This window comes from Arachis hypogaea, chromosome 20 (genome assembly GCF_003086295.3).
Source record: "Arachis hypogaea cultivar Tifrunner chromosome 20, arahy.Tifrunner.gnm2.J5K5, whole genome shotgun sequence".
Taxonomy (NCBI): domain Eukaryota; kingdom Viridiplantae; phylum Streptophyta; class Magnoliopsida; order Fabales; family Fabaceae; genus Arachis; species Arachis hypogaea.
Genome location: NC_092055.1, coordinates 138,812,203 through 138,827,239, shown reverse-complemented (window position 1 = coordinate 138,827,239; position 15,037 = coordinate 138,812,203). Strand labels below are relative to the sequence as shown.

General features: G+C 33.0%; 2 protein-coding genes and 1 pseudogene across 2 annotated transcripts; 2 read left to right on the top strand and 1 right to left on the bottom strand.

Moving 5' to 3' along the window:
- Positions 1-2,432: 2,432 nt before the first annotated feature.
- LOC112782336 (caffeoylshikimate esterase) lies at positions 2,433-7,742 on the top strand. Its single transcript, XM_025824689.3, has 9 exons — positions 2,433-2,728; positions 2,899-3,107; positions 3,839-3,868; positions 3,969-4,095; positions 4,190-4,336; positions 5,226-5,356; positions 5,451-5,588; positions 5,735-5,833; positions 7,405-7,742. The coding sequence occupies exons 1-9, from the start codon at positions 2,683-2,685 to the stop codon at positions 7,624-7,626; spliced, it is 1,149 nt and encodes a 382-aa protein (XP_025680474.1). The 5' UTR covers positions 2,433-2,682; the 3' UTR covers positions 7,627-7,742.
- Positions 7,743-9,167: 1,425 nt separating this feature from the next.
- LOC112782335 (6-phosphogluconate dehydrogenase, decarboxylating 2-like) lies at positions 9,168-10,735 on the bottom strand (annotated as a pseudogene).
- Positions 10,736-10,800: 65 nt separating this feature from the next.
- LOC112782337 (uncharacterized) lies at positions 10,801-14,436 on the top strand. The gene is made up of 5 exons (XM_025824692.3): positions 10,801-10,946; positions 12,446-12,618; positions 12,783-12,843; positions 13,018-13,216; positions 14,036-14,436. The coding sequence occupies exons 2-5, from the start codon at positions 12,505-12,507 to the stop codon at positions 14,076-14,078; spliced, it is 417 nt and encodes a 138-aa protein (XP_025680477.1). The 5' UTR covers positions 10,801-10,946; positions 12,446-12,504; the 3' UTR covers positions 14,079-14,436.
- The last annotated feature ends 601 nt before the right edge of the window (positions 14,437-15,037 follow it).

The window sequence follows — 15,037 nt, the reverse complement described above, 5'->3', positions numbered from 1 at the left end:
TAAATTTTATTTTATTTTAATTTTGTCTCTAAAATTTTTAATTTATATCAAATGTATTCTTGGCAGTTAATTTTTTAAGAAACTTAAAACCAATTCAATAATTCTACAAAAACAACCTTTAGCACAAGTTAAATACAAAATTTTATCACTAACTTGTAATTGTCAAGCATTGTTGTTATACTACCAAATTTGTCTTAAACTTTTTGAAAATTTAGTTGTCAGCAGAGATATATTTAAAGCAAAATAAAATTTAAAAGTATTTTTAAAATTTTACTTTATTCTTTTGTTAAAAAGAAATGTAGCAACAATAGTACAATACAGGTTCTTATGGTGTGTTTGTTTGAGGTGAAATTGAGAAGAAGGAAAAGGGAGAGAAAGAAATAGGAAGGAAAATAGTTATTTTCCCTTGTTTGGTTGAGGAGAGAAATGGGAGAAAAAGGAAAATGAATGGAAAATTATTTGTGGGACCCACCAATTTTTTTTCCTTCCAACAATGGAGAGAAAATGGAGAGAAAACTAAATCTCTCTCTCTACTTCCAATATTATCCTTTTACTTTTTCTATATAATTTATAATATAAGGGTAAAATTGTCTTTTTATAGCATTTCTTTCCTTCTTATTTTCCTTTCATCCAAACACATCTAAAAAAAATAAAAATTCACTCAATTTCTTTCCTTTCTTTTCTTTCCTCTCTATTTCTTTTCTTCCAACCAAACATAGCCTTATTGCCTATATAATCTTACAACTTTTGATACAGAAATCATTAATACTTTTGACATGCGCATGCAGCATCTGCGCAAGCATAAAAGGAATCTTCCGTCAATAGCCAAAGGGTACTTATGTAAATAAACATGTTCAAGTTTTGCTATAAATTGCAGCTCCACGACCTCACTTCATGTCAAATATAATTGTACCAACCAAAGTACACAACTCACTCATACAGAGAGAATTAAAGAAAATGAAGCACATAAAAAATGCATCATTAGCAAGTGAAATTAATATATGGAGGTCTCCAATTCCGTACCTCTTTGGAGGCATAGCTCTTCTTTTTCTTCTTATTTCTGTGGCATTGGTGATCCTTATTTGCTACCACAGAAAGCATGTTGCTTCTTCTGTACATTCATCATCTGAGGGTGAAGAAGGAATGAAAGGAACAATAATGCCTAGTAAGGTAGTTATTGATAATAATGAGCCCAAGATTCTTGTGATTATGGCAGGGGATGAAAACCCTTCCTACTTAGCTGAACCAATTGCTTCTTTGAATCGTTGCACTTGTGATTGTGAAGCTAATCCAACAACATCTTCATCAAGTTTAATCAATGGAAAAATAACAGAGAAACAATGATTTTTGTTATGATGCTTCTTCTTTCCCTTTCATATTCGAGTGGTTTTTAGGTCCCCTGAATATGTCAGGCAATTAAGAGTATCTATGTAATTTTGTCTTATAATGAAGGATCAAGGCCTATAGATATTACTGAGAAATACTAGGTGAATGAGTAACTTAGTATAAAAATAAATGCAGAAGAAACAAAAAAAATGCAAAAAAAAAAAAAAAAGCAAGTCAGCAACAGTTTGATGAGTTTGATTGCATTGCAGAGAGGGATTTTGCTGAATAATGCTCAAAACATTTTGTTTGCGGCAGCTCAGAAAGACATGGATATCATTTTCTGAATATAGAGCATTGGTTTTGCTTGGTTTTCATTGTTCTGAATGCAAACATGGCTATGAATGCTACCTATGTTGTAATTAACTTTGATTTGCATTCAAAGTATGTTACATGCTGAAGCATGGTTTATGGAACATGTGGAAGAACAAATTTATATTTATTGGAACATGTGCACTTAAATTTATTAGAACATGTTGAGGACTAAGTCTATCTGAAACATATCTGTATCTGAACTTTGGCAATGAATATTGCATCATATATAGAATGTGCTCTTGTGCAAAGAGAAAAAGTGCACTATAATTCAAACATCAGATAGCCAATTTTTTTTTTTAACCAAAAATAGGAAGATTCGAACTCGCAACCTCTTAGTTGAATATGGAAAGATTATGTCATTTAAACTATAACTCATTAGCAAATTGTTTGAATAAATTAGGGAAGTGACAAAGTAAAAATTTAATTATTCCTAAATTTAGAATTAAAGACGAATATTTTTAAAATTATAAATTTAATAATAATAATTAATATTTTGTTTTTTATTTTCATATCACAAATGGGTATCCAATGATAACTGTATTAGATAAATTATTCTTTAAAAAGAATATTAATAAATTAATTGTTAATTTTAGAATATTATACAAATTAATCTCAAATTTCTAAAAATAATATAAGTAAGAAATTAAATTATTTATTTAAAATTCTTAAAGATTAAAAAGTCAATTTATCAAACTTTTTTATTTAAATACTAATGTATACGAGTTTGGGGTTTCATTCTATTTTCGCAAAGCAAGGGTACGAAATGTGATTCTTCAAACTAGAGGGGCCAAAATGTAGATATGAAAGAACTCAGGGGTGGTAAATACGTAAATGAAATTTGTACTATTGTTTTGATCTTTTCTCTTTTATTATTCTGGCTGTCATTTTCTTTTTCCCGTGTCACTCAGATTTCCCTTCCTTTTTGGAATCTCCTTCCATGTTGTCACCAATAATAAAAATAGATAAAAATATTTTTAAATTCAAATGGCTCTCACTCCCACGAAGCTTCGCCACCCTCCGGAATTGAATGGTAGGTACTTTGAAAATTAAGAAAAAGCAAAATTTAATTTAATAAAGTACCATAATATTCCATTCCCGAAAACTTTATTTCCGTTTTTAGGCCGTGAGTCAAATTTGATGTAATTTTTTTTCCCCTTTCTGTTAACGATTTATTTATCGGAAGTGTTTGGAACGGTGTAGAATTGAAGGAAGTAATTGGTATCCAGAGGAAGAGAAAGAAGAGGAAAGAGGATAAGTTATTATTTTGCAGCATGAAGCAGCAGCTACCTGGCGTTGATGCTAAATTGCAGAAGATTGCAGATTCTAACATGGATGAAGCACCCGCTAGAAGACGTGCCCGTGAAGCCTTCAAAGATATTCAGCTTAATATTGACCATATACTCTTTAAGGTACCCCTATCTTTTGTTTTCTTATGAATCCAATAATTTCTTTGTTAAAAAAAAAAAATTGTTTCTTGTTAGGTATTTGTAATAAATCTTGTGTGTGTGTGTGTGTGTGTGTTTGTTTTTATTGAGAGGGTATTAATTGGGGGTGGCACAGGAGTAGTTGGGATCTGCTTCAATTCAACAGTTTTGGTTGAGGTGGATATAAAAACATTTTGTGATTGGTACTAGTAACAGTATCATGTGGCAGTTTGGCCACTCCATTAATGGTTTAAAGTGTGAGAAGGAATTAGCCAAGGTCTAACTTTTTTAGGTATTTGAGAGAAACTGTGGTGTCCCCTATAATGACCTTGTGATGATTAAGACAGTGGAAGTACTAGGTAGTTAGAGGTTCATTCATACATATAAATATATATAACTCTTAATGGAGCTCTAGTATTTTGGCCTGCTTATTTTTTTCGTTACTCTTTTTGACATTTACATAATCTTGGCTTTTGGTATGAACATCTTTGTGAAGTGATCACCTCATCCAAAGTGCCATGTCATGCGAAAGTTAGTTAAATTTTACTTCCAATTGCGCTAAAGGCACTTGTTAAGGTGTTAAATGTAGAATATATTTATTTTTGTTTTGAAAGCCTAAAAGTTTTGAGTTTATTTATTGTATGATTTTTTTTAGAAAAACTTTTTAAACTAGTTATCAAAACCATAATCTAATTCCTTTATTTTCTATTTTGCAGACTCCATGTGATGGACTAAAAATGAAAGAGGTGAGAAAAACGGCTTAATACTATTCATTGCTTGTTGTCTTTATCGTGTTTAGTTGTTGTCATACGATGATTGATGGGTATCTGATATGCAATGTAACAGTCATACGAGGTGAATTCAAGGGGCATTGAAATATTCTGTAAGAGTTGGCTTCCTGAGGCATCCAAGCCAAAAGCAACAGTGTTTTTCTGTCATGGATATGGAGACACCTGCACTTTTTTCTTTGAAGGCATGTTCCTGGTATTAATAACATGTATCTGCAATTAACTAGAGCAGTAATGCTGTGAATTAGCAACTCAAACGTGTCATGGAATTATTTTCAGGCATAGCTAGGAAGATAGCATTAGCTGGATACGGAGTCTTTGCTATGGATTATCCTGGATTTGGCCTTTCACAAGGCCTCCATGGCTATATCCCTAGTTTTGATGGTCTTGTTGACAATGTCATTGAACATTACTCCAAAATCAAAGGTAATTAAATTCTCACCATCTGCTCTGTCTTGAATTTCAGTCGGTGTTAATTTTGCTGTCATAAATCTGTTGAGATGCCATTAGTTTCTCCTCAGAAAGTAGATCAAATATGATATCTCCTGGTTGGTGGTTTTTGTACTTTAGATAAAGTGATTAGAATGGCATAATATTTACTTCTGTTCTATCATTATAAATTAGTTTGTATGAAGTAATGCTTAATAGTAGAAAGTTCAAAGAGGATATCAGAAGGAATGAGTGTCAACTAATGGTTCATTTCATGCAGCGGTCTTAGGCAATAGCATAACTAGAATTAAAGCATCAAACGGTCCAAAGTGAATGTGAAAATTTAGAGTCCCGGAACTTTAGATTTCTTTTTTTCTATAATTGAGGGTCTGAGAAGGAGGAGCTAGTTCTGGTGTCTCACCTGTGTTTGAAGTGGAACGAGAAAAATTCTTGAGCTTCGTGAAAACCTAATTCATCAGGTTGAAGTTTTTCATTCATCTTTATTAGTTGACTGAAGCTTCTATACCATGTCTTCCAATTCATGCAGTAGCTTAAGTGTATTTGTCAGTTTGAAGTTCTCTAAACTGAATCACTAGGAATTAATAGTGAACCGGTAAACTTTGATTTGTGTTTCTAATAAGAAAACTTATAAGCCTCTTCAATAGTTTCATTTTCAGTTCAAAGGGATGTATGTAACTTTTTCAAATGTGTCTTGTTGGAAACAGGTTGCCTTAACATGGAAATAATGAAAGTTCATTATTTATGAAATTGCAAATTTATTGTTATATGTATTTTATGCTGGAAACAAGTTAAAAACATTGAGACTGAGAGTTTTGATCCTTCTGTGACTGCATTCATTCAAAAGATTTGATTTATTATTTTGCAGAAAATCCAGAGTTTCATTCTCTTCGTACCTTCATATTTGGACAATCAATGGGTGGTGCTGTTGCACTAAAGATGCACCTGAAACAACCTAAGGCTTGGGACGGTGCTGTTCTTGTTGCACCTATGTGTAAAGTAAATTATTATTATTACTATTGAGTGCTTAATCAATTAGGTGAACTCTGGTCCTCTTTGTTATGATCTCTCTTTGACCAGATGCTCTGTGTAGATTGCAGACGATATGGTTCCATCAAAGTTGGTCACTCAAATGTTGATTGCTATGGCCAATGTTTTTCCGAAGAGGAAGTTAGTTCCGCAAAAGGATTTAGCAGAGGCAGCTTTCAGAGAGTTGAAAAAGAAAGAACAGGTTTGTATGTTGCAATTTAGCATAATTTATTAGTGTCATCTTTCCTTCTGCTCCTAGTTTTGACTGTTATTGTCCAACTTTGTAGTTTAATTCTCTTCATAATACATGTGTTAATATCTTCTGACACCTTTTTAATGTCACTACAGACAGCGTATAATGTTATTGCGTACAAGGATAAACCACGTTTGTGGACTGCTTTAGAAATGCTCAGAACTACTCAAGAAATAGACGATCGTTTGGAAGAAGTAAGTTTCAACTTTCAAACCAGTCTAGCCTTTGTTGTTTAAGTGTCTCAAAAAATCTATCCTTAGCTTGTAGACTATTTGGAAAAAAATTATTCTAGTGTTGAAAATAAATGACATGCTTGAACCCTACTTTGTTGGAGTAATGTTGACCTAGGAGTCTTGTTATATAATCAAATAAAAATGTTTCTATTTCTAATATGACTTTTATTATCTATGGCAATGGAAATTCCTGCCAGGCTCTGATACCTGTTTTCTAAAAGCAATAGTTACTCTGTAGAAAGCAAGCTTTTTTACTTTACTTGAATTTGTATTGTCTTCTTAACTCCAATTCATATCCTCTTCACTATGTTCTACCTAACTATCTTAATATTAATTTTTTACGTTTAACAGTCATGGCAATTGATCTCAGTTTCTTGCCTGTATATTTTGACTTAGTTTATCTCTTGTTCTTCTTCACCTTTTTTTTTTAATTTCATAACAGAAATTTATGCTTTATCTGGTGGTTTCGTTTTGAATATGGTTTAAGATAATTGTCCAAAGTAGGATTATTTTTCCTTGATATACCAAAAACAGAAGCTTGAGCATTTGTGGCAGTGAGATGTAGCGAGTAGCAAAAAATCATATTTAAAAAACTTAGATGGTTGAAACTAATGTGAAGCAATTCTAACCTAGGTATTCAAAACACCCTTTGATTTCTTAGAGTAGCTGAATATAGATATAGGTTCTTCTAAGGAAACTTTAGTTTCTCGGGTTATTTACTCTGATCACATGTTTAAATTGATCTAAAATAAAAGGAAAGATGGCAAATGAATTCATTTCCATGTTTTTTACAACTCAACAATCTCCTTTTTAATCCTTCGTCTCACTAGATAAGAGCTAACTGTAGTTTTGCATGTAAAGTTTTGAACCACTACATCGGTCCACATGAGTCAATAATGAAATCCCCTTACTCTGTAGCTAGCAGCCTCACACGAGTCAATAAGCTTGATTACAACATTTTCTTTCCTGTTTGGTTAGTGTCTCGGTATATAAAATTTAAATATAAGATTGAAAAATTGTGTATTTGTCTCTGATTTTACCTTTTCTAGTTTTGGGTGAATAAAATATTAGGCAAATTTTGTCTCAAGACATACATTCTATCTGATTTTGTATCTGTATTCTTTTTCAAACTGGTATGTCTCCCAGTGTTCTTTTATAAGACAATTACCAAACAGGGCCTTATTATCCTAATATTTGATCATCAAGACTATATTACTGAGAATGATCTTAGATCCACTGAATCTCTGCTTAGATATGAAATTTCATTCTCTCCCTCCTCTTTTCCGTATACTATTTTGAGCATTAAAGACTTGCATGGTCCTCGAGCACATTTAATTTGTTCTTCAGGAGTAACCATAACCACTCATTATCATTTATATTAGTTAAAAGTTATATTAAAAATAAGAATGCATGGTTGTTATTACTCCAGAAGCATGCATTAAATGTGCTTCACGAGCATGCGGGAATTACTCATGTTGAGAGCACTGCAATGAAATTAATTCATCTTCACCTCTAATGGCTGTAATTTACAGGTCTCTTTGCCAATATTAATCCTTCATGGGGAGAATGATACTGTGACTGATCCATCAGTGAGCAAAGCTTTGTTTGAGAAAGCAAAAAGTTCAGACAAGACACTTAAACTTTACAAGGATGCTTACCATTCTCTTCTTGAGGGAGAGCCTGATGAACTAATAAATCAGGTCTTTGGTGACATCATTTCTTGGCTTGATGACCACTCTTCAAAACGTACATAGTCCTCCTCTTGTTAATTTATACTGATTATTTTCCTCTCTCTCTTAAATTCAAACGAATAATGATGTTCAGATTGTTTAAGAAAAAGAAATAAAATAGAAAATTGGTATTGCTTCTCTATGGTTAGCCACAATTTTAATCAATTTTCCATGCTTGATGTGAATACAACCATATTACCAAGACACACAAAATTTCAGCCACCAAATTAATTACTTATATAGAATACATATTGAAATACAAAATATACATTAAAAACAAGTTAAATAATATATGTATTTATACATAAATACGAATATTTATGTAGGAGACGGGATAGGAGTACGATTAGAATAATTTCCTATTCATACATAAAACCATTTAAACATTAATATTTTGTTAACAAATAACACGGGTTATCTCTGTATTTTGTTAATAAAAAAAAGATAATTTAAATATACAATTAATTAATAGCTATTATGTTTTTTATGCGAGGTTTAGAGAGTAATGGTCAAATTAGTTCCTGAAAGATCACTTGTTCTTCAAATTGGTCTCCAAAAATTGTTTTTAATCAAATTTATCTTTTAAAGATTTTAAATTAGTCATGTTAGTCTTTCCATCACTTTATTTATTGATAGTGTCAAAATTTGCTAATGTGACACGTTAAGTGACACTCCAAGTCTTCAACACACACTTAGGAGTTTTAATTGACTATTAACATAATAAGTTTATGAAATTAGATCAAATTAAAACTTAATTGAGGGGAGAACTTGAATCATTGAAATCCCTTAATTTAAAATTGATTTGATTTAATTTCATAAATTAATCATGTTAATAGTCAATTAAGACTCCTAGGTGTGTGTTGGGGTGTCGCTTAACGTGTCACATTAGCAAATTTTGACATCATCTACAAACAAAGTGACGGAAGAACTAACATGACTAAGTTAAAATCTTTAAAGGACGAATTTGATTAAAAAAAAATTTTCGGGGACCAATTTAAAAAACGAGTGATTTTTCAGGGACTAATTTGACCATTTACTCAGTATTCAGTGTACTAATAATGTTTTGGGATTAAAAAATTTCCTAGAAATATGGAAGAATTTCTGTTTTCATAGATTACATACTAACAATCCTATCTAAGATGTGGTGGTGGAGACCCTTCAACCAGTTTGTTTGGGAAAGTTGTTGAAGTATATTTGTATAGGAAGAGAAGTGTTTAGATTTGTCAGGGATGAACAACTTGAAAGTGGAGGGATGCAGCATCATTTCAACTTGGAAATGACAAAGATTATATTTCAAAGGAGATTCACTGTTTGAACTTTGAATGTTGACAGCTGAGAACCAAATCACAAGCCAAACAGAAATTCAATTTTGTCATTTGCTCTACAAGTTTTTGTTACCCCAAACAGTTTGCACCTAGCTAATTATCACTAATGGAGGGGTGAAAAACATCAATTAGAAAAAGATAATTATTTCCTGACAACTAAAAAGACTTTAGTCAACGGGGACAAATCATAAACATTCAGAAGAAGGATCACCAAATCATACAACACCCAAGCAATTAACATAGACAAAGTGAAATTGAAGTGCTTCTTCAATTCAATTCAATTCAATTATTCATGATGAACTCAGCACAAAGCATTGCATTACATTACATTACAAGCACCAGAAATCTAGCTTCTTGACTGTTTAGCAAGCTTGAACCACTCGGTATGGAAAGATCCCTCAATGTCAGTCCTTTCGTATGTATGTGCACCAAAATAGTCCCTCTGAGCTTGCACTAAATTAGCAGGCAATCTCTCTCTTCTGTAGGAGTCAAAATAAGCAAGACTAGCAGACATACCGGGCGTGCTGATGCCCGAGTTGATAGCAAGACACACGACTCTGCGCCAGGCCGATTGGCGATCGATGATCTCCTTCGCAAACTCCGGATCCACGAGGAGGTTAGCGAGGTTAGCATTCCTGTCATATGCCTTTTTTATTCTGTCTAAGAATATGGCTCTTATGATGCAACCACCTTTCCAGATCCTGGCAAGTTCACCCAACTTCAAATCCCAACTCTTTTCGATACTCTTGGCACGGATCAGATTCATTCCCTGTGCATAACTACAGATTTTTGCAGCATAAAGAGCCTTCCTAACATCATCAATCAGCTTCTGCTTGTCTACTGGTTGATCACTCAAGATATCGCCAAAACCACCGGATTTGAACACCTTTGCAGCTTCAACTCTTTCCTCCTTCAATCCGCTAAGGAACCTAGCATCCAAAGAAGCTTCGATCGTGGGTGCAGCAACTGATAACTCAGCAGCTTGCTGGACAGTCCACTTACCGGTACCTTTCATGCCGGTTTTGTCGAGAACCTTGTCGACCAGATATCCATCTCCTTTATCATCCTTAATTCCAAATATATCTGCAGTGATTTCAATCAGGAAGCTCAGGAGTTCTCCCCTGTTCCATTCTGCAAAGACATTTTGTAGTTCCTCATTTGATAACTTCCCGACGGATTTTAGCACATCATAAGCCTCGGCGATTAGTTGCATATCACCATATTCAATTCCATTATGGATCATCTTAACAAAGTTACCGGATCCACCTTTACCAACATATGTCACACATGGGCCGCTGTCGGGGACTTGAGCTGCCACTTTGAGAAGAATGTCTTCTATGTATTTGTAGGCCTCAAAGGAACCACCAGGCATCAAAGAGGGACCATTGCGAGCACCCTCCTCGCCACCCGAAACTCCCATCCCAAGGTAGAGAAGGCCTAATTCAGCCATAGCTTTCTCTCTTCTCTCAGTGTTCTCATACCATTCATTACCACCATCAATGATGCAGTCCCCTTTCTCCAAGTATCCTGAAAGGGTCTTAATGGTTTGGTCCACGGGTGCACCGGCCTTAACAAGCATTATTATGACCCTAGGCTTCTGAATGGACTGAACAAAGGATTCGGGGTCATGGTAGCCGTAAACGGGAAGATTTCCTTCCTGCTTCGATGCGTTCCACAGTCTCATCAACCTTGGATGTGGTTCTGTTGTATACTGAAATGGGAAAGCCCTTCTCAGCTATGTTGAGAGCAAGATTTTGCCCCATTACAGCAAGCCCTGCAAGCCCTATTCTCGTCTTCGGTGGAGCCATTTTTTGTTTCCTGCTCAATGATGGTTAATAATTCACTCCAGAAAAGAATCATAAAAGAAGAAAGAAAACAGCATGAGGTTCTTCTAATTTCTGAAGAACATGAGCTGTAAAGTGTAAACAGATTAAGCATATTCCAAGAATAAATATGTATGGAGAAAGAGGAATCTTCTAGTTCCAAGAATCACAACAGATTACTTTATCCCCAGAAAAGGTACTTGTTTCCTTAAATTTGTACATATATGTGAATAACAGTCCTGCAATTTTTTTTTTGTTTCTCAAATATTTCTAATTCTTTACAAAAATTATTCAGCAACCAAGTTGAAAAAGCTGCATGCAAAAATGCAAACTAGTACCACAAAAAAAAATGATCCAACGTCATTAATAATGATGGCATGATCAGCGAGAAACTAGAAGTAAAGCCCAGATCATCAACAACACTATCTTATAGATTTCTCAGAAAACCACAACACAAACTAAAGAAGATAGATTCATGAATCATGATCACTCATTTGTACCATCAATCGATCATACACTAACTAAAGTGCACATAAAATACAAAAACAAAAACAAAAAAAGAAAGAAAAATAGTAGGTTTAATGCAAACCTGGTTTTATTGAAATTCGAATAGAATCAGCGAAAATCTAAGGTGTGGTGTATGTGGGAGAAAATGAGAAAGTAGAAAGATATTAAATAGAGGTGAATTTGGTATGCCAAGACAGAGAGGTGAGTGAGTACCAACTACACCAAGAAACGTTTTTGGAAAAAAGAAAGAAAAAAGAACCACTTTCTTAGTTATGAATAATAATATGAATTATTATGAATTTTTTATATAAGCTGGGGTCAAAATTGTCCGACCAATCAACAAGTTGGGGTAGGTTGGTGGAGATGCTCAAATGAATAGCATGATCATTTGATTCCATTCAACCTCAACTTTCATAAATCTAAGTTGCAAATCCAATCGATTAAGAATGATTTATTTAGCTTCAGCATCAGCATGTGTTACAAAAAGTCAATTTTTTTAAGATGGTTGTGTTTTATATTTTTACCTTTTTTTTAAATAAAATTATTTTAACATTTGGTTAAAAATAGCTTTTTGCCATTATGATTTGTCTTTCCGGAGATACGTAATAGTAAAAATGGTAATTATAGTGATCATAACAATAAATGTAGTGATTTAAAAGTTAATTTTGATTAAAAACTAAATAAAATTTTGTAACAAATATATAATTTTAAACAATAGAAAAAAATTAGAATTTAACCAAAACTAAAATAATATTTGTCTAATTATTTATGATAAAATTATGGTCAAAATTCACATGCAGTTATTTTTATATAAAATTAATAGTTAAAAATTGATAATTTAATATGTTTGACTCAAATGATATAGTCTTTTCATATTCACCTAATAAGTCGTGAGTTCGAGTTTCTCTATCTATGATAAAAAAAATTTCATAAAAAATAATTGAATGTAAATCTTCACATAAAACTATTTTTACACCAAATTACCATTACATCCGTATAAAACTGCAGATATTGTTAATTAATTACGTATTTTTAATCATTTTAAAAACCAAAAAAAAAAAGAAAAATAAGGTTTATATTATATTTTTTGTGTTTAAATCTTTTATTTTGTGTCATTGACCAAAAAATAAAGCAAATCTCATAATGTATTTATTTTGTTTTTTTTTTTTCCACGGTAAAAAATATTAGTCTTGACCCTGCATGACCGAAAAATCAAATTGAGACGTGAAGAGCAAACAGAGGCAGCCATGGAAAAAGAAGAAGAGGAGCGAAGAAGAGAGGCAGCAATCGCATCATCACCATGCCTGCGACCCAATTTCAGCGCCAAAGGTGTCACCCAAGATCAGCTATCCAAGTTTCGTGTGGGTATTCACTTTAATTTTCTGTTTGATTTTTTTTTTTCTGAGATTTTTCAACATTCGAAAACCATTGCGAAAATTTGACGTTTTCCAACGGTCTAGGATCTGGGTCGTTTTTCTTCCATTTGCATTGATATTAACAGTGTATTTGCTTTCAAATGGTATAGGAACTGCACAAGAAGCGCTTACAATTGAAGTCCAAATCAAAGTTCAAAACGAAACTGAAAGGTTCCTATTGTGATTTTTCATGTGCATGGTGTTGTGCTGTTGTGTTAGTTATTTTCAATTGAGAGGGACTTATGAGTAATTAATTTTAGTTAGTAACTTGCGAAAAATAGTTAATCCTTCACTCTCTTATTTTGAATTTTCTGTTATTTTTAACTTCACTTTTGGGTTTTGTAGATGATGCTAAGACTTCTCAAGGCAATGATCATGCAAGAAGCCAAAAAAGTGGAACTGAAGATTTACAAGTTGATGTCAAAGAATCATCATGCCCCTTGAAATGTGATGCTTTTGCTGCCAGAAAGAATGATAAGGACTCAAAAGATAATAGTAATACCTCTCTGGTTTCTGCACCAAAGAAACAAAAGTTGCATTGGGGGTATAACTCTAACTCCACTTTGGTTAATTGAGCTTCATTGGTACTTAGTAATACTCATTCAGTTCTTTGGTTTCAATTTGCCCCTTTTTATCCTTAAGAGTTAGTACTTAGTAATAGGTATACCCACTAGTTATTTTGGTCCTTTAAATTTTGATAAATCAAAATAGTTTCTGTAGGTAGCAAATGTGGGTCAAATCAGTCCTTTGAGGGAGTCTCTTGAGGGATTAACTTGTGTTACTCATAAGGACTGTTTTGACCTATCAAAATCTACAAAGACCAAAATGATTCACATGTGTACCTACAAGGACCAAAGTGAGCATTAACTGTAATGTAGGGAATAATTCTATTATTGATACTCTTAAAAATCTGTCATATCAAATTAAGATAACAGATTCATGTAGTCTAATATTAATCAAATCAGGTTACTGAGTGACTGTTAATTTCTGTAAAACAATCTTCAGAAGCATCAGATTTAAGAGAAAGAGACACAAATTACGTTTTTATTTTGTTCGGTAGTAGTGTGGGACAGTTTCAGAAAACACAAGAAATTTTTGTCATAGTGTTCTGTCTTCAACTCTTCATCATCTCTTCTTTTTTGGAGATACAGAAAGCACAAGAATTTTTTGTCTAGTGACACACTATCTCTGCCTTTGTTTCTCATTTCAAACAAAACGTTAAAGACAATTTTTGTTTGTGTTTATGGGTTGTTTCAAACCAAAAAAAACTGCTATAATTGTGTTCAGAACATGTAGTTTTATTTGTGATACTTCATGTGAACAGTTCAGAATCTTAGTTGATGTCTGTTATTGATATTTGTAGGCTTGACACCAAGGAAAGGTGGGAGAGGAAGTCCAACATGTAGATATCACCATGGAACTGCTGTGAGGAGGATTCATGGAATTTCTTCAAAATATTTAAACATGGGTTGAGTATTTGGTAAAAAGACCTGTAAGTGCTCATGTTGCGCTACGCATGCAGAATAGTAGGATAAAGGGAAAATCAAAATTTCATGTTTGGAGGCTTGACAAGTTGACAAAGCTGGATTCATTATAGCTTGTAAAGAAGATAGATGACAGAGCTAATTACCTTATAAGGAATTATAACTAGTTATATTAGCATATGATCAGACATTGTATAATGTAGCCATGAAACACATCAATGTCATGCTGAAGTTCTGTAAAAAATTTTACAACTAAGAATTCACTGTGTCTCTCTGCTAATCTTGCATAACCTGTTTACTCCAAAATCCATACTACTAGATTATCCTGGTGCAGGAGCATTGTCCCCTAAGGGATTGTTTGTCAGATGAATTTTGATAAAAGGAGACCGGAAGAGAAAACTTGTGCAAATTTTATACCTCCAAAAATTCAGATACTTGAATGATGAATCTAACAACCCCTACAGATTCAGATGCTTTATGATTAATCTGAAATGAGAAATTGTAAACCTTGAAAATACCTTGATGGCTAAATCTTGGGAAAACAGTAGTATAAGCTAGTTAACTGAATCCCTTTATCAAGTGGAGTGGATCTCACACTACAGATTAAATTGCTATTTGGCAACTTTAGGTTTATTTGATTGATCAAACACTACAATCTTTTGGCATATCACTTTTGTTTCTTTGATCTGTTACTATTATTTTGTGCACATTCTTATATCAATATATTCAAATGGAGTATATACTCAAATAGGTCCTTAAGAAATTTTGAATTAGACGTTTTTATTCCCAAAAAAAATTTATTACATTGAGGTTCCTGAACTTTATAAAAGTAAGATATAAGAGTTCTTCGGTCACATTTTTGAAGATCTATTTGTCTAAGT

Excerpts from the sequence above, each read along its gene's own strand:
- LOC112782336 (XM_025824689.3), top strand. The coding sequence starts at position 2,683 with ATGGCTCTCACTCCCACGAAGCTTCGCCACCCTCCGGAATTGAATG. Across the intron at positions 4,096-4,189 it reads CTGCACTTTTTTCTTTGAAG|GCATAGCTAGGAAGATAGCA; the intron begins GCATGTTCCTGG and ends AATTATTTTCAG. Across the intron at positions 5,589-5,734 it reads AGTTGAAAAAGAAAGAACAG|ACAGCGTATAATGTTATTGC; the intron begins GTTTGTATGTTG and ends ATGTCACTACAG.
- LOC112782337 (XM_025824692.3), top strand. The coding sequence starts at position 12,505 with ATGGAAAAAGAAGAAGAGGAGCGAAGAAGAGAGGCAGCAATCGCATCA. Across the intron at positions 12,619-12,782 it reads ATCAGCTATCCAAGTTTCGT|GAACTGCACAAGAAGCGCTT; the intron begins GTGGGTATTCAC and ends CAAATGGTATAG. Across the intron at positions 13,217-14,035 it reads AAACAAAAGTTGCATTGGGG|GCTTGACACCAAGGAAAGGT; the intron begins GTATAACTCTAA and ends TGATATTTGTAG.